This window comes from Echiichthys vipera (genome assembly GCF_963691815.1).
Source record: "Echiichthys vipera genome assembly, chromosome: X".
Classification (NCBI taxonomy): domain Eukaryota; kingdom Metazoa; phylum Chordata; class Actinopteri; order Perciformes; family Trachinidae; genus Echiichthys; species Echiichthys vipera.
In genome coordinates, this window is record NC_139825.1 from 37,917,520 (window position 1) to 37,931,849 (window position 14,330).

The window sequence follows — 14,330 nt, forward strand, 5'->3', positions numbered from 1 at the left end:
TGACAGTTTCCCCATTGTGCCACATTGCTTTAGTTTGACGGAGGCTGAGGAGCTGGGCTTCGTGGGGCTGGTGCTGGGTAGGCTGCTCCAATAAGTCCGTTAAAAGTCTCCAGTTGGTCCAAAATGCTGCAACTTGTGTACTGACTTAAACAAATCGAAGAGAACATATTTCTCCTGTATTAGCCTCTTTGCACTGGCTCCCTGTAAAATCTAGAATAGACTTTAAAATCCTTCTCCTTACCTACAAAGCTCTTATTGGTCAGGCTCCGTCGTATCTTAAAGAGCTCATAGTACCGTATTACCCGACTAGATTGCTGCGCTCTGAGAATGCAGGGCTACTTGTTGTTCCTAGAGTCTCCAAAAATAGAATGGGAGGCAGAGCCTTCAGCTACCAAGCTCCTCTCCTGTGGAACCAACTCCCAAGTGTTATTCGGTAGGCAGACACTGTCCCCATATTTAAGAGTAAACTTAAAACTTTCCTTTTTGATAAAGCTTACAGCTAGGGCTTACGAGCCCTCAGCTATGTAGTTATTTTTAAAGCTGATTTTGTTCTGCAAAATGATGCTGCTATAGGCCTAGTCTGCCGGGGGATTATACTTTTCCTGATACTCTGAGCTTCTCTCCTCTCTGTCTGTATCATTCATGTCTCATCAATGAATGTTACTAATTCAACTTCTTCCCCGGAGTTGTTTGTGCTTTGTCATCTCGCAGGTCTCAGCTGATCGTGGTGGTGGCTGCTGCCGTGGTCCTGCATGATGCTTCCTGCTACTACTATAACTATTAGTCATATATACTATCACTAGTCTAATAAACTATACATTTTTTAGCCATAAAACACCATCAGTGGTATGTCTCGCTGTATCGTAGCTGCTATTACCACTACTCATCATTGATCATGTTGGCCACCATAATTATTATCATTGTCATATTCTATCACCTTAGCTGTGCTTGTTTCTACTATTCTGCTGTATTAAGTGCCATAGCATATGAGTCATAATCATATTATTATAGTTACTGTTACTTTTTGGTTGCTTGCATCTCTGGAAGTGTGTCTGTCTCTCTGTCTTTGTGTCTGTCTTTGTCTCTCTCTGTCCATCCGTCCGTCTTTTCTCTCTTTCTCTCTCTCTTTCTTCCTCCCCAACCGGTCAAGACAGATGTCCGTCCTCCACAGAGCTGGGTCTGTCTGATGTTCCTGCCTGTTATAGGGAAGGTTTTCGTTGCCACAGTACTCTCCGGGGGAATTGTTTTGTCTATGTAATCTTAAATAAGTCATAGAGTGTGGTCTTTAACTACTCTGTAAAGTGTCCTGAGATAACTTTTGTTATGATTTGGCACTATAAATAAAATTGAATTGAATTGAATTGAATTGAATTGAATTGAATTGAATTGAATTGAATTGAATTGACGTGCGATGTGACCTGGCTCTCCACCCTTCCGTAGGCTGCTAGGTTGTTCTCCTGGCTCCTCGTCGGGCTCGTTGCAGTGGTGTAGTGGTGGCTTTGTGGGTGATCTCTTCATTATCACTCCCCTCGTAGGCCGCCTGACGCACTCGGTGCCTTGTGTTGGTGAGGCAGTCTACCATGGAGAGCACATGTTCAACCTGCTCTGCTTCAGTTAAGGCTGCCGTCAAGGTCTTTGGTACATACAGGCAGATGTGTTCTTGAAGCTGCTCTGGCTGAAGCCCCCAGATTTCCAATATGGAAACTAGGTTCCTTCCTTGACTTTTTGTTATTTTTTTAAGTAGACTGAAAGAGCTAAGAGATCCTGTGGAACATAGCAAACTTGCTGCTCGAACACATGTCCCAGATGAAACTGACCACGGCTGAACACATCTGCGCAAATATATCAGCAATCGCTGGTTGCTGGAAAATCTTAATTATTGTCCGAACTAGTACATGCTTGGTTGTTGCCAAGTCATACGAACACTGCTGCTAGGCAAAAGCAACATTAATGTTACTATCTGCATCTGAAATCCACCGAATTTAACAATTTAGCAATCTAGCAAGCGGGTAAAGTGATGCAGGAAATGCAGAGGCATAATGACAGAGGATAAAGATTAGGCTGTTGGGAATATCATTACAGACATATCACGAAAAAAATATATACGACTAAAATTATGATATAATTTTGCATACACCGAGAAATTGGTAAAAATCTTCCATGTTCTTATGCAGCGATTCGCTGTGTTATACTATGTGTTATGCTTTTCTTGTTTTAAGTACAAAAATGCCTGAGAAAGGCCTGTATTACTGCAGTTGTTTGATTACAGTTCTTCATACTTAGACTTCTTGACACTTTACATAATTAAAAGCAACATATTTTTCACATTAGTGCAAAGGAAAATCATAGTTTTACTCCATGTGGTTTGTCATTACTACGAGAACCCCTTGGGACTGTTTAATGTATAATACAACAACTTAATTTTCAACCAGTTAATTTTTTCACATGTAAAATTGAGATTCTGGCTAATTACCTATGCTGATAAAGTGCTAACTAAACATTGTCATAATGTATTGTAGTCAGTCCCCCCAACACGAATGCATCGCACTGATTGAATAGCTTAAGAAGTATCAACAACATTTACCAATCTCTTGTCGGCCAGAAGTGAAAGTCAATGGCATTATGTCTATTTCTGTGTTTTGATTAATTGTTAGGAATTGGCTTTTCTGTGCACATCTCTCTGGCGCTGAGAGGAGTAGCTGTTGGCCGTCATTACCATAATCATGTTAGTGTTTGGCTCTGCCCTTGTAGTGGCTCTGTCCTATTATAATTCCACACAGTAATGGATGCACATCGATGATGAGATTGTGACAGCCTTGTCCTCTGCAGGTTAGGACAGTTTTCACAGCAGCACATAACAAAATCTGTTTTAAAAATGTGCTTTGATCTTATCAAATTTTTAAAACCTCTACCTTGTTGATGAAGTTTTCTGCTTATGTGCACCCCTTTAACCTGAAGTTACTGTAGTGTGTAGCCTACTCCTGCAAATGTGTCCGTCTTATAATTGACGTTGTGCTCTGGTGACAGTCTCTGCAGGAAGCTCATTGGCTCAGCTGCTAGCTTGCTGTTATCTTTCTGACTGAGACATCTCCTGTTCTATCTCAGCGACCACCTAAAGCTTCATTTCCTTGCCTGTCATAGCCACCCCGCTCACAGTCTTTCGCAAGGACGCATGGTTTGGTAAAAGCCACTCTGCCACATATTACATCTCATTTCACTGACAAGTTGTGCACCTACGCCGTAAGACCCAGACCTCACCCCTTGACCTCACCTCATGAGAGTAGTGAAAAGTGCAGGTACGGATAAATGTAGACCACCTCCCTTTGCGCACACACATTCCCACCTCCCAAAGGCAGGAGGGGAAAAATGCTGAAAAGTGTTGTTGCTAAAGGGAGCAGGCGCTTGTTTAGCACAATAAGCATGTGTCCATTCTGAGGAGAACAGGAATCCAATAGTGAGGTTTGCCCCAAGGATGATATCTCCAGTTTTATGGCCTGTTTATGTCTGTGTTAGCACAAACTTTGTAATGGAGCTCATAAAATGTAAATGTGCATTCTGCTTTAAGGTAAAGATTTTCTCACAGTGGGAACATATTGCTGCTATATTATATGGGAAACTAATGCTTGTACCTTCTGAATGTTGGGTTTTTATCTCTTTTGTTTTCATATATTTTGCAACACAACTGACAAATAGAATCACTTTTGACAGTGAGGCACTGGTAGCTACATTTTCAAGTGATACATATAATAAAATACATTCTTCCCTGCAGCATTGTCATCCTGTCGAGGTTAAAGGCCCCTTATTGTGCTCATTTCAGCTTCATACTTGAAAATGTTTACATGCTTTAATGTTCAAAAAACACATTGTTTTTCTCACACAGTCTGAATATACATGTATTTAACCTCTATCTGAAACGCTTATTTTCTCTTTAAGCCTGCCTGCCGAAAAAGCCCATTCATCTCTGATTGGTCAATGTTTCCGGGTCTTCTGCATCTACGCTCCACTGTCATTGCAGCCTGGGAATGACTGTTACGGCACTGTAGCAGTTTTCTATGGAATGAGCATTTTGTTACTTTCACAGTGCATTGATGTAGCATCTCAACCTGCTTTATAATAAATAAAAAATACATGGAAATACCACTTTTTTAAATCAGATTGATATGAAAGAGTGTACAGATACAGAACGTGTTGGGGAGACAATAATGATGGTAATGACAGTTGTGTTTCACTATGGTTTGCTGGCTAACTCAGTTCATTGACAGCAATGTCATTTGAATACATCTAGTTAATCCAATAAGCCACATTTCATTAGCTTAATCAGAACTGTTGCCTCTATTACAACATGTATTTCTCAATAACAGTCAGATGTGTTTTGCCGCTGCTCAGTACTTTGTGTTGAATTTGGCTTCACTGCAGGGGAACCAAACTCAATTGAATGAAACATGACAAAAATGAATGCTCCAAATTATTTTTGTCTGGTGGTCCGGGTATGGCCTCAGCTACACTTCACCTCCAGGTGCAATTTCACCTTATTAGAGCAAAATGAAAAAACAAACATGCACATGCACATGCACACACACACACACACACACACACACACACACGCACGCACACACACACACACACACACACACACACACACACACACACACACACACACACACACACATGGAATCTAAACAAATATTTTGACCTTTACACACTCAACACTTAAAAAGACACTTTGTCTACAGCAATATATCTTTATTACCTACTTTCACATAAAGTGGCTCCATCACCTGACATTTAAATCTAGGTTATTGCACTGGCGCCGCGGTGCCAAATTCATAAACCAATATGACACAGCAGAGCCAAGACCCCTCTTAAGAAAGCAACTGTGGGCATTACAGACAATGGCTACTGGGTCAATGAAGGGTGAGGAGGAGAGAAAGCGAGTCCCAGGAGACGGAAGGGAAGGGATTTTCACTGCACAAAATAATGACAACTCAAGCAATATCAACCTGCCAATGTGTTGCGACAGCAGTAACGATCGGTTGTGCTTCATTGTATCAAAGCTGACCCTTTTGACCTCTAGGTTGCCATGGAAGCACATGGTCTCAAGGAGTGATAGCTGCTGATTGACATCAGCTGACACAGTGTTGAGAATGACACCCATAACTTGGGGGCAGATATCACTTATAGATAATGTAATTATATGTGTCCTCTCCCTCTTCTGTTTCCCATCGAGTCACGCTAAAGGTCTCCACGGGTCAACGTGTTTTTCATTATCACCAGTTTAACCACAGCACCAGACTGTAGCAATGTTGTGACCCAAGTAGTGCTGTAATGATAAATTGCATGATCAAATCTACACACTGAAGCATATTCCACACTTTGGTGGTTTTGCAGCTTCCATAAATGAAAATTGACCGTGCTGTTTGTGCTGATGTTGGTAGAAAACCCGCCGTTTGTACATGAAGCATCCTCCCCCGCCGCACCCTTCATCCCCTGAGGCTCATATACAATATACAAACGCGTGGCTGAAACCACCTCAGCGAAATATCTGACCGGTGACAATACAGCTAGTGATAATGTCCCTTGAGTGTGTTTCGCTGTGTATGTGCGTGTGAGAGATAAAAAAAAGAATTAAAAAAGAATGAGAACCGAAAGAAGAATGAAGGGAACATTTGATGTTGGCAGTCAAATATATTCAAATAAGCTTCCACATGGTGCCATTACAGCTGTCTATGGGTCAACTTGTGTTCACAGAATAGTCATCAATGTCCAGGTAAATATCCTGCCAAAGGCGACCTAAAGTAAATCTGAGCATCAGTCGTTACAGCATACATTCACAAAAGATGCAATATAGCCCCATTCACACATGCATTGCAATCCTAAAATTATCTAGAAATTACCCAGAGGACCTGTATGTGTGAACGCAAATGTCCGAATCAGTTGGACTGGCCACTAAATTAACTTTACCCTGCCAGCTACCTAGTACAAATTCATTTCAATGTCCAGTAGAGTCCATCTGTAATTAGAGCTGCTTATTATCACAGTGAGAGAGTGGGCTTGTTGATTACTTTTCTATCATGTGGCCAAAATACATAAATTCAAGGGTTAAAAAGGGTAGGGATTTACACAAAGATGCAACAAAATATATCCACAACAAGAATCAGGAGCCTCTGTTGTATGACAGTGGTGTAATCCTCATCATGCCCTGAGTCCTTCTGTGTTACAAGTGTGAAAGGCCAGCTCTGGACATTGCCATTCATTCATATAAGAAAAGGGCTTAACAAACATGTAATGGATATGGAGAACAAAATTAAGCTGTTTTCTCATATGAACTCTGGTTCTCCACCGGTTATGTCTATACTTTCAGGTTTGCAGTGTATTGTGTGAAAGGGGCTTGAGTTTCCTGGAGGGAAGTTAAGCATGGAAATATATAGTAATTAAAATTGGAAAAGGATAAGTCTAATGATGTTGTTAAGAGAAAAATCTACCCTATAAGTCATATTTTGTTAATCCCATAAAATTAACAAAACTAACAGTTCATTGACAAATACTGTCTGTGTATGCACAGCTTAATCCTCTAAGCTACATTGTTGTCCAAAACCTATTAGAAACACATCAGCGAGCCACATTGTAGCACTGCATGACATGTTTCTTCATTATCATGAACATAGACACTAGTTTTTTCTCAATCCCGCTTAGACTTTCCTGATGCTGAAAACATTTATTAGAAAACCAAATGTGTATAAATTCGCAGCTGAAAATAGTTTCCAAATGTTTCCTTTACTTCTGTTTGAGTAACATTGGCTAAACATTACAAATCCCAGCTATAATAGGAATTAACTGAGATATTTTTGTACATGAATGCCGTGACTCATTTTTATAGTCTTTGTTGACGTTACCAAAAATATACAGTAACACCATTCTTATCCTTTATGATATATACTTGAATGTTTATTTTTATCTCCAGATTATGCATACCAGCAAAGCACGCAGAAAATGTCTTCTACAATGCACAGTGTATTTAGAAATGTATATATAAATGACAGCACCATTATCCAATGTGAAAGCCTTGTACGATTTGTGTCATTACGAAAATCTAATTGAAATGTATTTTTCACAAACACAAATCCCCCAAATCCTGATTTAAATCTCAAGAGATGCTCAAACTAATGATGTGACTGTCACTATGAGTGATAACAGTGAGTGCAAACTATACATGACCAGTGAGTTACATTATTGCAAAAGCTACCAAAAGCCTCATCTTATTTTAATGCAGTTCTTTCATTTCCTGTCTGTCAGCGACCCGTCTTGATTAGAAAGGACTTAATTATTCCAAAACAAAAGCCGAGTGGAGACACAAATGGGAGGTGGCTGTTGATATTGTTCTATCAGACAGCTCGTAGGGAGGAAGTCCTCTGTCTGAGCTGCCAGGCCTGGCTGTTTTTTGGGCGGGGGGTCCTCGGGATAAGAGACCGCCCTGTTATCTTTGTGTAGAAGGTCACACAGGTCTGGCGGAAGAAGCAAAAGCAACAACCATCTGTGTTTTCCACACACTCTGGTGCAACTATCTCGACCGCGCGGACAGCCGGGTTGAGTGAATACGTAGGCCTGCACATGCACACAGACTTCACATCACTCACTCATATCTGTGCATTGGCCGTATGATAAAAGATGCATTGTCAGTAGAAGCTGGAAAACCCCCAGATATGTTTTCTGTCTTGTGTGCGTAGGGCTATCATTGTTTTTGTAACGCGCCCAATTTATGTACATGCTATGACACAGAATGAATTGTACTGATTTATCAGAGGACTTATGGTTTGTGTTGATGCTGTGCAGAGTGTTTTTTTTTAAATGTTTTTTATGTTTCTTTATTTCCGACACCTTCAAGGACAACATCTATTTTGCAGCTCTGATGTATCACAAAGGGCAGAAGTAGCACTGTCTGTAGGGACACAACGTGGACACAGGAGGATGTCCAGTTTAAGTCCCTGCATGAAATAAGTACAGTACGGTAGCTGGAGAGGTGCCAGTTCGCCTCCTTGGCACTGCTGAGGTGCCCTTGAGCAAGGCACCAAACCACCCCTGCTTTGACATCTCTCAAAACATATGCACATGTGTAGGTCCTGTTTCTGCCTGTGTGTATTTTGGACTGTGTCTGTAAATATACAATTACAGAGTGAAAAAAATGAATTTCCCCTTTTGGGATTAATACAGTATACTTTCTTCTTTTTCAAGTGGTTTTGCCCTATAGTCAATACACTAGACACATGATGGACACTTTTAAGCCTTGTATGGGTATGAGTACTCAATTTGGACATCAGTATTCATTCAGTGTGTCAAGTATCTTACAAAGATGTGCTACTATGACAAGTGGCTAATTCCAGCCACCAAGCTTATTCTTACAGTAACATTATAACTTCACAACAACATTCATCATGCTCACAAAGATACTTTTAGCATGATTGTTTTGACTGCGGATAACAATGCTGTGTGGGCCACCCCCACTATTGAATATGTCACATGACGTTAGCTACAATAGCTTTACGGGTAGTCGACTCATCTAATGGTAAGTTAGCAAGTAAACATTACATTAGCTAAGATTACTTGCGGATATTTCATCAGAATGAAATTACATAATGTAAATAAATGTAGAATAAGGTGAATACAAGTTAATTACATTAACTATTGTAGTCTGTGAACATTATTTCTGCCTGAGTCATGTCAGATGTACTTTCATCATGGTTGTTGTAAAGTGAGTTGAACAGTGAAGACCACAACTCTCATGACCCCATGTTAGTTCAAGACGTCGTCAAGAGCTCATTTTGGATCCTATTCTTACATTCATTGTTTTTTTGCCAGTGCTTGAGTACTCTATAATATGATAATAATAGTATAATGTGAGTACTCGAACATGGAAATTACTGAAAATGCCCATCCCTAGTTTAAATCACAGCGTTTATTCTGTTGCATGTTGTTACATAAGTCATACACTGTGCTTACATCTACAGCCAGACTGGTGTGAGACTATATAAAAGCTCTGCCAGAAATGTGTGTTTCACTGGCAGGAGAATCTGCATCCTCTCTGCATACTCACAGAAAGGGTCAATTGTGGCTCAGGGTTTATTCATGATCCCATTGTTATCCCTCTAGTTCTTTTATTGCTGTACACAATGCAAATGTCAGCAGTGGATCGTGCAAACACTTTCTGTATGTACACTCATTCATACGCACAGATTCCATGTGGGGAATTCATGTTATATTGCAACATGGGGCCTGAGTGTTCAAGGCCATTGGAATGGTAAACACAAACATACTGCAGAGGAAATATAGTATGCAATAAAAACCTACAGAGACACAGACCACACTAACTCAACAGTCCCTCACAATGAAAGGCCTCGATCGTGCTTGTTAATCTGTGACGCCAATGCCCAGTGTATAATGTTTTGACTGTACTATTGTGCTTTATTTGGAGAGGACATGAATGCTTCTTTTTTAATAGTGCACCTTGAGAATTTATTTTGAACCAGTAAATCATTGTTTTTACAGCGCAGCTCAGAGGGTTGTCTCTGCAGCAATAGAGAAGAAGAATAACAAATTCATCTGTTATCACAGTCTGACCTACTCCGTTGGCTTCAGGCTAATTAACGGCAACATGACAGCTATTGTGCCTTCGCTGCGGCCTTTAACTGCTCAGCAATAATACTTTGTTATTTGGTAATGGGGCAGTGCTGCCACTTTATCTTAGGTTAGGTTATAGGCTAGACGTAACACAAACAGCTCTACTGAAATTACAAATTAATGTGACCTAATGAGCCACTGACACACCACTAAGTCATTATTTGGATGTGTCATTTTTGGAAAAGTCCACATTGTGATGACTACTGCAATGACAATAACTGACCTCTGACATCTTTGAATGTAAAATAATTTGTTTGACTTAATTATTAAAATATAAATAATGATAAATGCCTGTATGATTTGCTGTGCAGTTCTGCAGGCTCTGTGGGGAATTAAACCTGTATTTGCTGCTTTTGGATAAGTGCTGATCTTCCAGCGGTCACTGGGAGTTGGTGGGAGGGGCTCATGGCTCCATAATGTTGGCTGGAGTACACACTGCTGACAACAGGGTTTTCTTATGTCACTCAGGTTACAAAAAAATATTATTATGCGTAAAGACACCTGGGTTTCTCAGGCACTAGCGCTTCTCTTTAATAATGCAGTATCTTTCTTGTCACAGTACTTGTCAAAAACCACCAAACTCCATTAATGCTAAAATAATCTCTGCATATTCGGTTTTCTGACTTTTTAATAAAGTCTGTTATATACAGTCCTCGGCTCCAAAGTCCCTGAATCCGAATCTAAAGCTCAGGGCAAAAACACAAGTCTCAGAGGAGCTCTGTCGTCCTTACTGGTTGTGCACAGCTAGGAATCCATAAAACATGTCAATAATGATTTGATCAATTATAGCAGTCAAGCGCTTTGACATCTAATTACAAAGGTGTTTGGGTCACCAATGCCTGATTGTACTTGAGTATCACATCAATCAATACCTGAACTTAATACACTGTAGCTAGTTTGCATAACAGGATGATTAAGTGCTTTCTTTTCTTAGAAATTCATTCTGTTCCATAGCTTCCACTGACATACATTAAAGCTCTCATATAAGGCTTATTTTCAGGTTGAATTTTGTATTTTGTGATTCTACTAGAAAATGTTTACATGCTTTAATGTTGAAGGAATATATTATTTTTCAAATAATGTCTGTCTGAATATACCTGTATTCACCCTCTATCTGAAATGTACAGAAGTCCTGACGGTTCGTTTAAAGACACAGTTTCTGAATATGGCTGCATTTCTCTGTGGATTGAGTGTTTTTATACTTTCACAGTATTTATATAGCACCTGGAACTACTTTATAATAAAAAACACATGGAAACTTTCTGTTTACAATATGAGACCTTCAGAAGTGCCATGGTTTGGGCCATAATGGGACAAAAAACAAAACATGTGCTTTCCAGTTATCAGCTGCATTAAAGTGTGATGTCACATAGCTGTAGAATAAAAACACTCACCACATCCATTGAGTCCAGGGTCAAGTCGCTGGCAAGGCAGGTGTAATGGATTGTCTCAGCTCTGGGAACACGTTGCTGACCCCTTTCCCTGATCCCTTTCCTGTTTGGCATTGTGTGTGCAGCTGAGTTGAGGGGAGATAGAGTTGGTTTGTTCCCTGCTACTACGGCATGTTTTTCCTAATATTGCCATTCCCCTTTTCTCTTCCAATCAAGTCATGTTCCAGGTGGGGTGACAGAGCACAGCAAGCAGCTACAGGCGGTCCAGGAAATTTGTGTCCTCCGTCCAAAAACATGTTTTGACCGTCTGTGCCACATCTGGAGGGATATTTACTCCTAAAGCCATTCTTTTCTGCAGCCACATGACACAATACTCTTGACAGGATCTATTTGCAAAACATATTTTGCACAAATGAAACCAAAAAAAAAAGGTCATGTGTAGCAATTGTGAGTATACTCTTGAGAGAGGCAATTTGGCACTGCCAAAAGACCAGAGTGGAGCTATCTTTAGTTGTCCGATTGAAAAACAAAAGGTTACTTTGTGGCTGCCATAAATGTGCTACTACTGACACATTAAAAATTGTCTTGGCTTCAACACTTCATAATGGTTATTACAGTGGCTCACTGTACAGTAACAAGGAAAAGCAAAACAATTGAGTCACAGTGATTTAATTGTTTGGTGGTGTTGTACCATATTGCAAAATACATTACTCAGCATCCTATTTACAAGAAATGAACAGCTTAATTACTGCAGCAAACACAATGGATGCATCTTCAAAAGGAATTATTTTGTATTTAAAACCCTCTTTAGTTACATGCTAAATGATTTACAAATGGTATCAGCGCATACACCAATTTATTTATTCTTTAATGAGATAATCCTCATCCAAATGCAAAGATAGCATGAGGTGATATGACATGAACTCTCTCTTACAACCTCTTTGCATCTTGCAGAGCTCTGCACCTGCAGCAGTGCTTCATCCTTCCTGCACCAAACCATCTGGAATGGGAATTTTGCTGTGTATAATATATGGGTCCTTGTGCCGCCGCAGCAGTCAGGACCAGAGCCCTGTGGTGATACAGCACAGCTGATTCTTTTGTTGTGCTTCAATACTCTATCACTATCTATTTCAACCCTGCTGTAAAAATCCCAGAAGTCTGCTACATTGATTGACCTTCAGTGTGTGGATGTTGAACCAGCATCTGAGAAATCAAAAGGCCCCAAGTGGGCGACGATCCCAGCCCCCCCGTGTTGCACAAGGTGTCTCCGTCCTTGAAAGCCCACAATGAGTTCTAAAACTGGTCAAAGTTTGTCTGTTCCTCGAACCATCAGGCTCTGCACAGCACAAGTCAATCAGCTCTGTTAGAGGTTACCTAAGGGGTTAACATCGCCAACCTTTCCCATCTGTTGCTAAGGAAGTGTTGCCTGTTGTGCAGGAAACAGGGAGAGGGGTTTCCTGTTATGAAGAGAGATTTTTAAAGGCTTGCATTCATTCAATCATGCAACAGATGCTGGGCCAGGAAACCCAGCCAATAGCAAAAGCTTTGGTGTCGTAGAGTAACTGCATTTGGAAACTGCTTTTAGGAACCTTTCTACACACTGTTCAGGTTCAGGAAATAATACATGAGCAAAACAGGCTGGAGAAAACAGGGAAGAATCTATTCTTGATTTATGGGTATCTGATATACTGTGACTATACTGTTTATGTATAGTGTCCTGGTCATTCCAAGCAAGAAAAGTATGGCATGACACAGCTGACCAGCACATGTGTGGATCTTAACTCTCCAACTGTTGTCACCTGTATGAATAATTGGAGGGATATGCACCAAACCATGGACAGATGTGATTTGAAAAAATAATATTCTTTGTGCAAAAACAGTAGCTGCGGATTAAAAGCTTCCCATCAGCTCAATGAAACATTTATTGGTTTTGTGTCATCTTCCAAATCTGGAAGATTGAATTTGGTCTCACTGAACTCTATTCCACCTTTCTGCCTCTAGAATAGTTGCCCACATGTGGAGCAGTGTCCTGAAACAAAACATGACCAGATGTGAATATGCAACAGCCCAGATATAATGCAGTGCATTACACAAATTAAACATAGAGGGACTGGATTTGGTTCGCGCTCCGTGTCCGCGCCGTGCTGTGGCTAGTCCTGCCTCAGGAAGCGCCAAGGCAGCACCTCCCGTTTCCACACAAGAGCGCACCAGTTAACTGTAGCATCGGCACTAGAGATGCACGCCGGCTCAAAGCTCAGCAGTCGCTCTGCGAACACGGGCGTCTTCCACAAGTAGACTCTTACTGGAGAAAACCGAGACAACAATGTTTCCCTCATCACTTTATTTTCCCGCAATGTGTTTGTATCTGGATTAAGTTTGCACGTCATTTCGAGGGAAGCGGTCGGTGTGGGGAAACATGAAGATAACTGTGGGTTCCCGTGGATGATGATGCCCCACAATGAACGCAGGTTGGTTGATTATTTTTTTCCCTTATGTCAAGAGTCCAGAAACCGAAGTTGAAATATTTTACAGCAAAGTGGGAGAGCGTGTGTGTGTGTTTTCGTTTGTGTGTTTTCGTGTTTGTGTTCATGTGTTGAGTGATGGGGGCGGTGTGATTAATGAAATTGGTTGATTCTGTCTGAATACATATTTTATCTGTTTATTTTCCACCTATTTTGCATACAAACTTATATTCAGTGCAACTTGAGGCAGCCTGTTCTTGTGTTTTAAATAAGTTATTCCGTAGATAAAGCCAAAATATAAGCAGAGTTACTGAGATTTTCATGGAAATAATGCTGCTGTGACTTCCCAGAACAACACTGCTAGTGTAATGAATTTTTTATCCTATATAGAAATTAAGAGTCAGTTTAAATCCATAGACAATGGATAAAGTTGCTTTCAGTTGAAGTCTCACTGGGTCTAAAATCTCTTCCAGGATTAGTAAAAGGGTTATATAGCTATAGGATTATAATCCATGTCAGGAGACATAGCCTTCCCTCTAAGGTCATCTGTCTGCAAGCGGAGTGCCTGAAACATTATTGAGTGAAATAAGTTGAAAATGGTTCTTTTGTTTATGATTTCTGTCAAATTAAGCTGTTATTTTGTAATTAACGTCCCATTTTGTTCCATTGCTTTGTCACTGTGGATGTTTTTGAGGTTTTTGAGTCTTAAAAGGTGACATTTCATGATGAGGACACAGTCTGAAATCATATCCTGTGAGTTTGGCTCAACCGAGGTCCCAGTGTCTATCTCTTCCTTTGTTTTTCA

The 14,330-nt window shown here is 40.4% G+C and overlaps 1 protein-coding gene across 2 annotated transcripts in view; it reads left to right on the forward strand.

The window, feature by feature from the left end:
• Nucleotides 1-13,394: 13,394 nt before the first annotated feature.
• fgd5a (FYVE, RhoGEF and PH domain containing 5a) overlaps nt 13,395-14,330 on the forward strand; it is a 34,818-nt gene continuing 33,882 nt past the window's right edge. For both annotated transcript variants that reach the window (XM_083938357.1, XM_083938358.1), the window contains exon 1: nt 13,395-13,531. In XM_083938357.1, the coding sequence (XP_083794483.1) occupies nt 13,522-13,531 (10 nt within the window). In that variant the 5' untranslated portion in view covers nt 13,395-13,521. The remainder of the gene's footprint in view (nt 13,532-14,330) is intronic.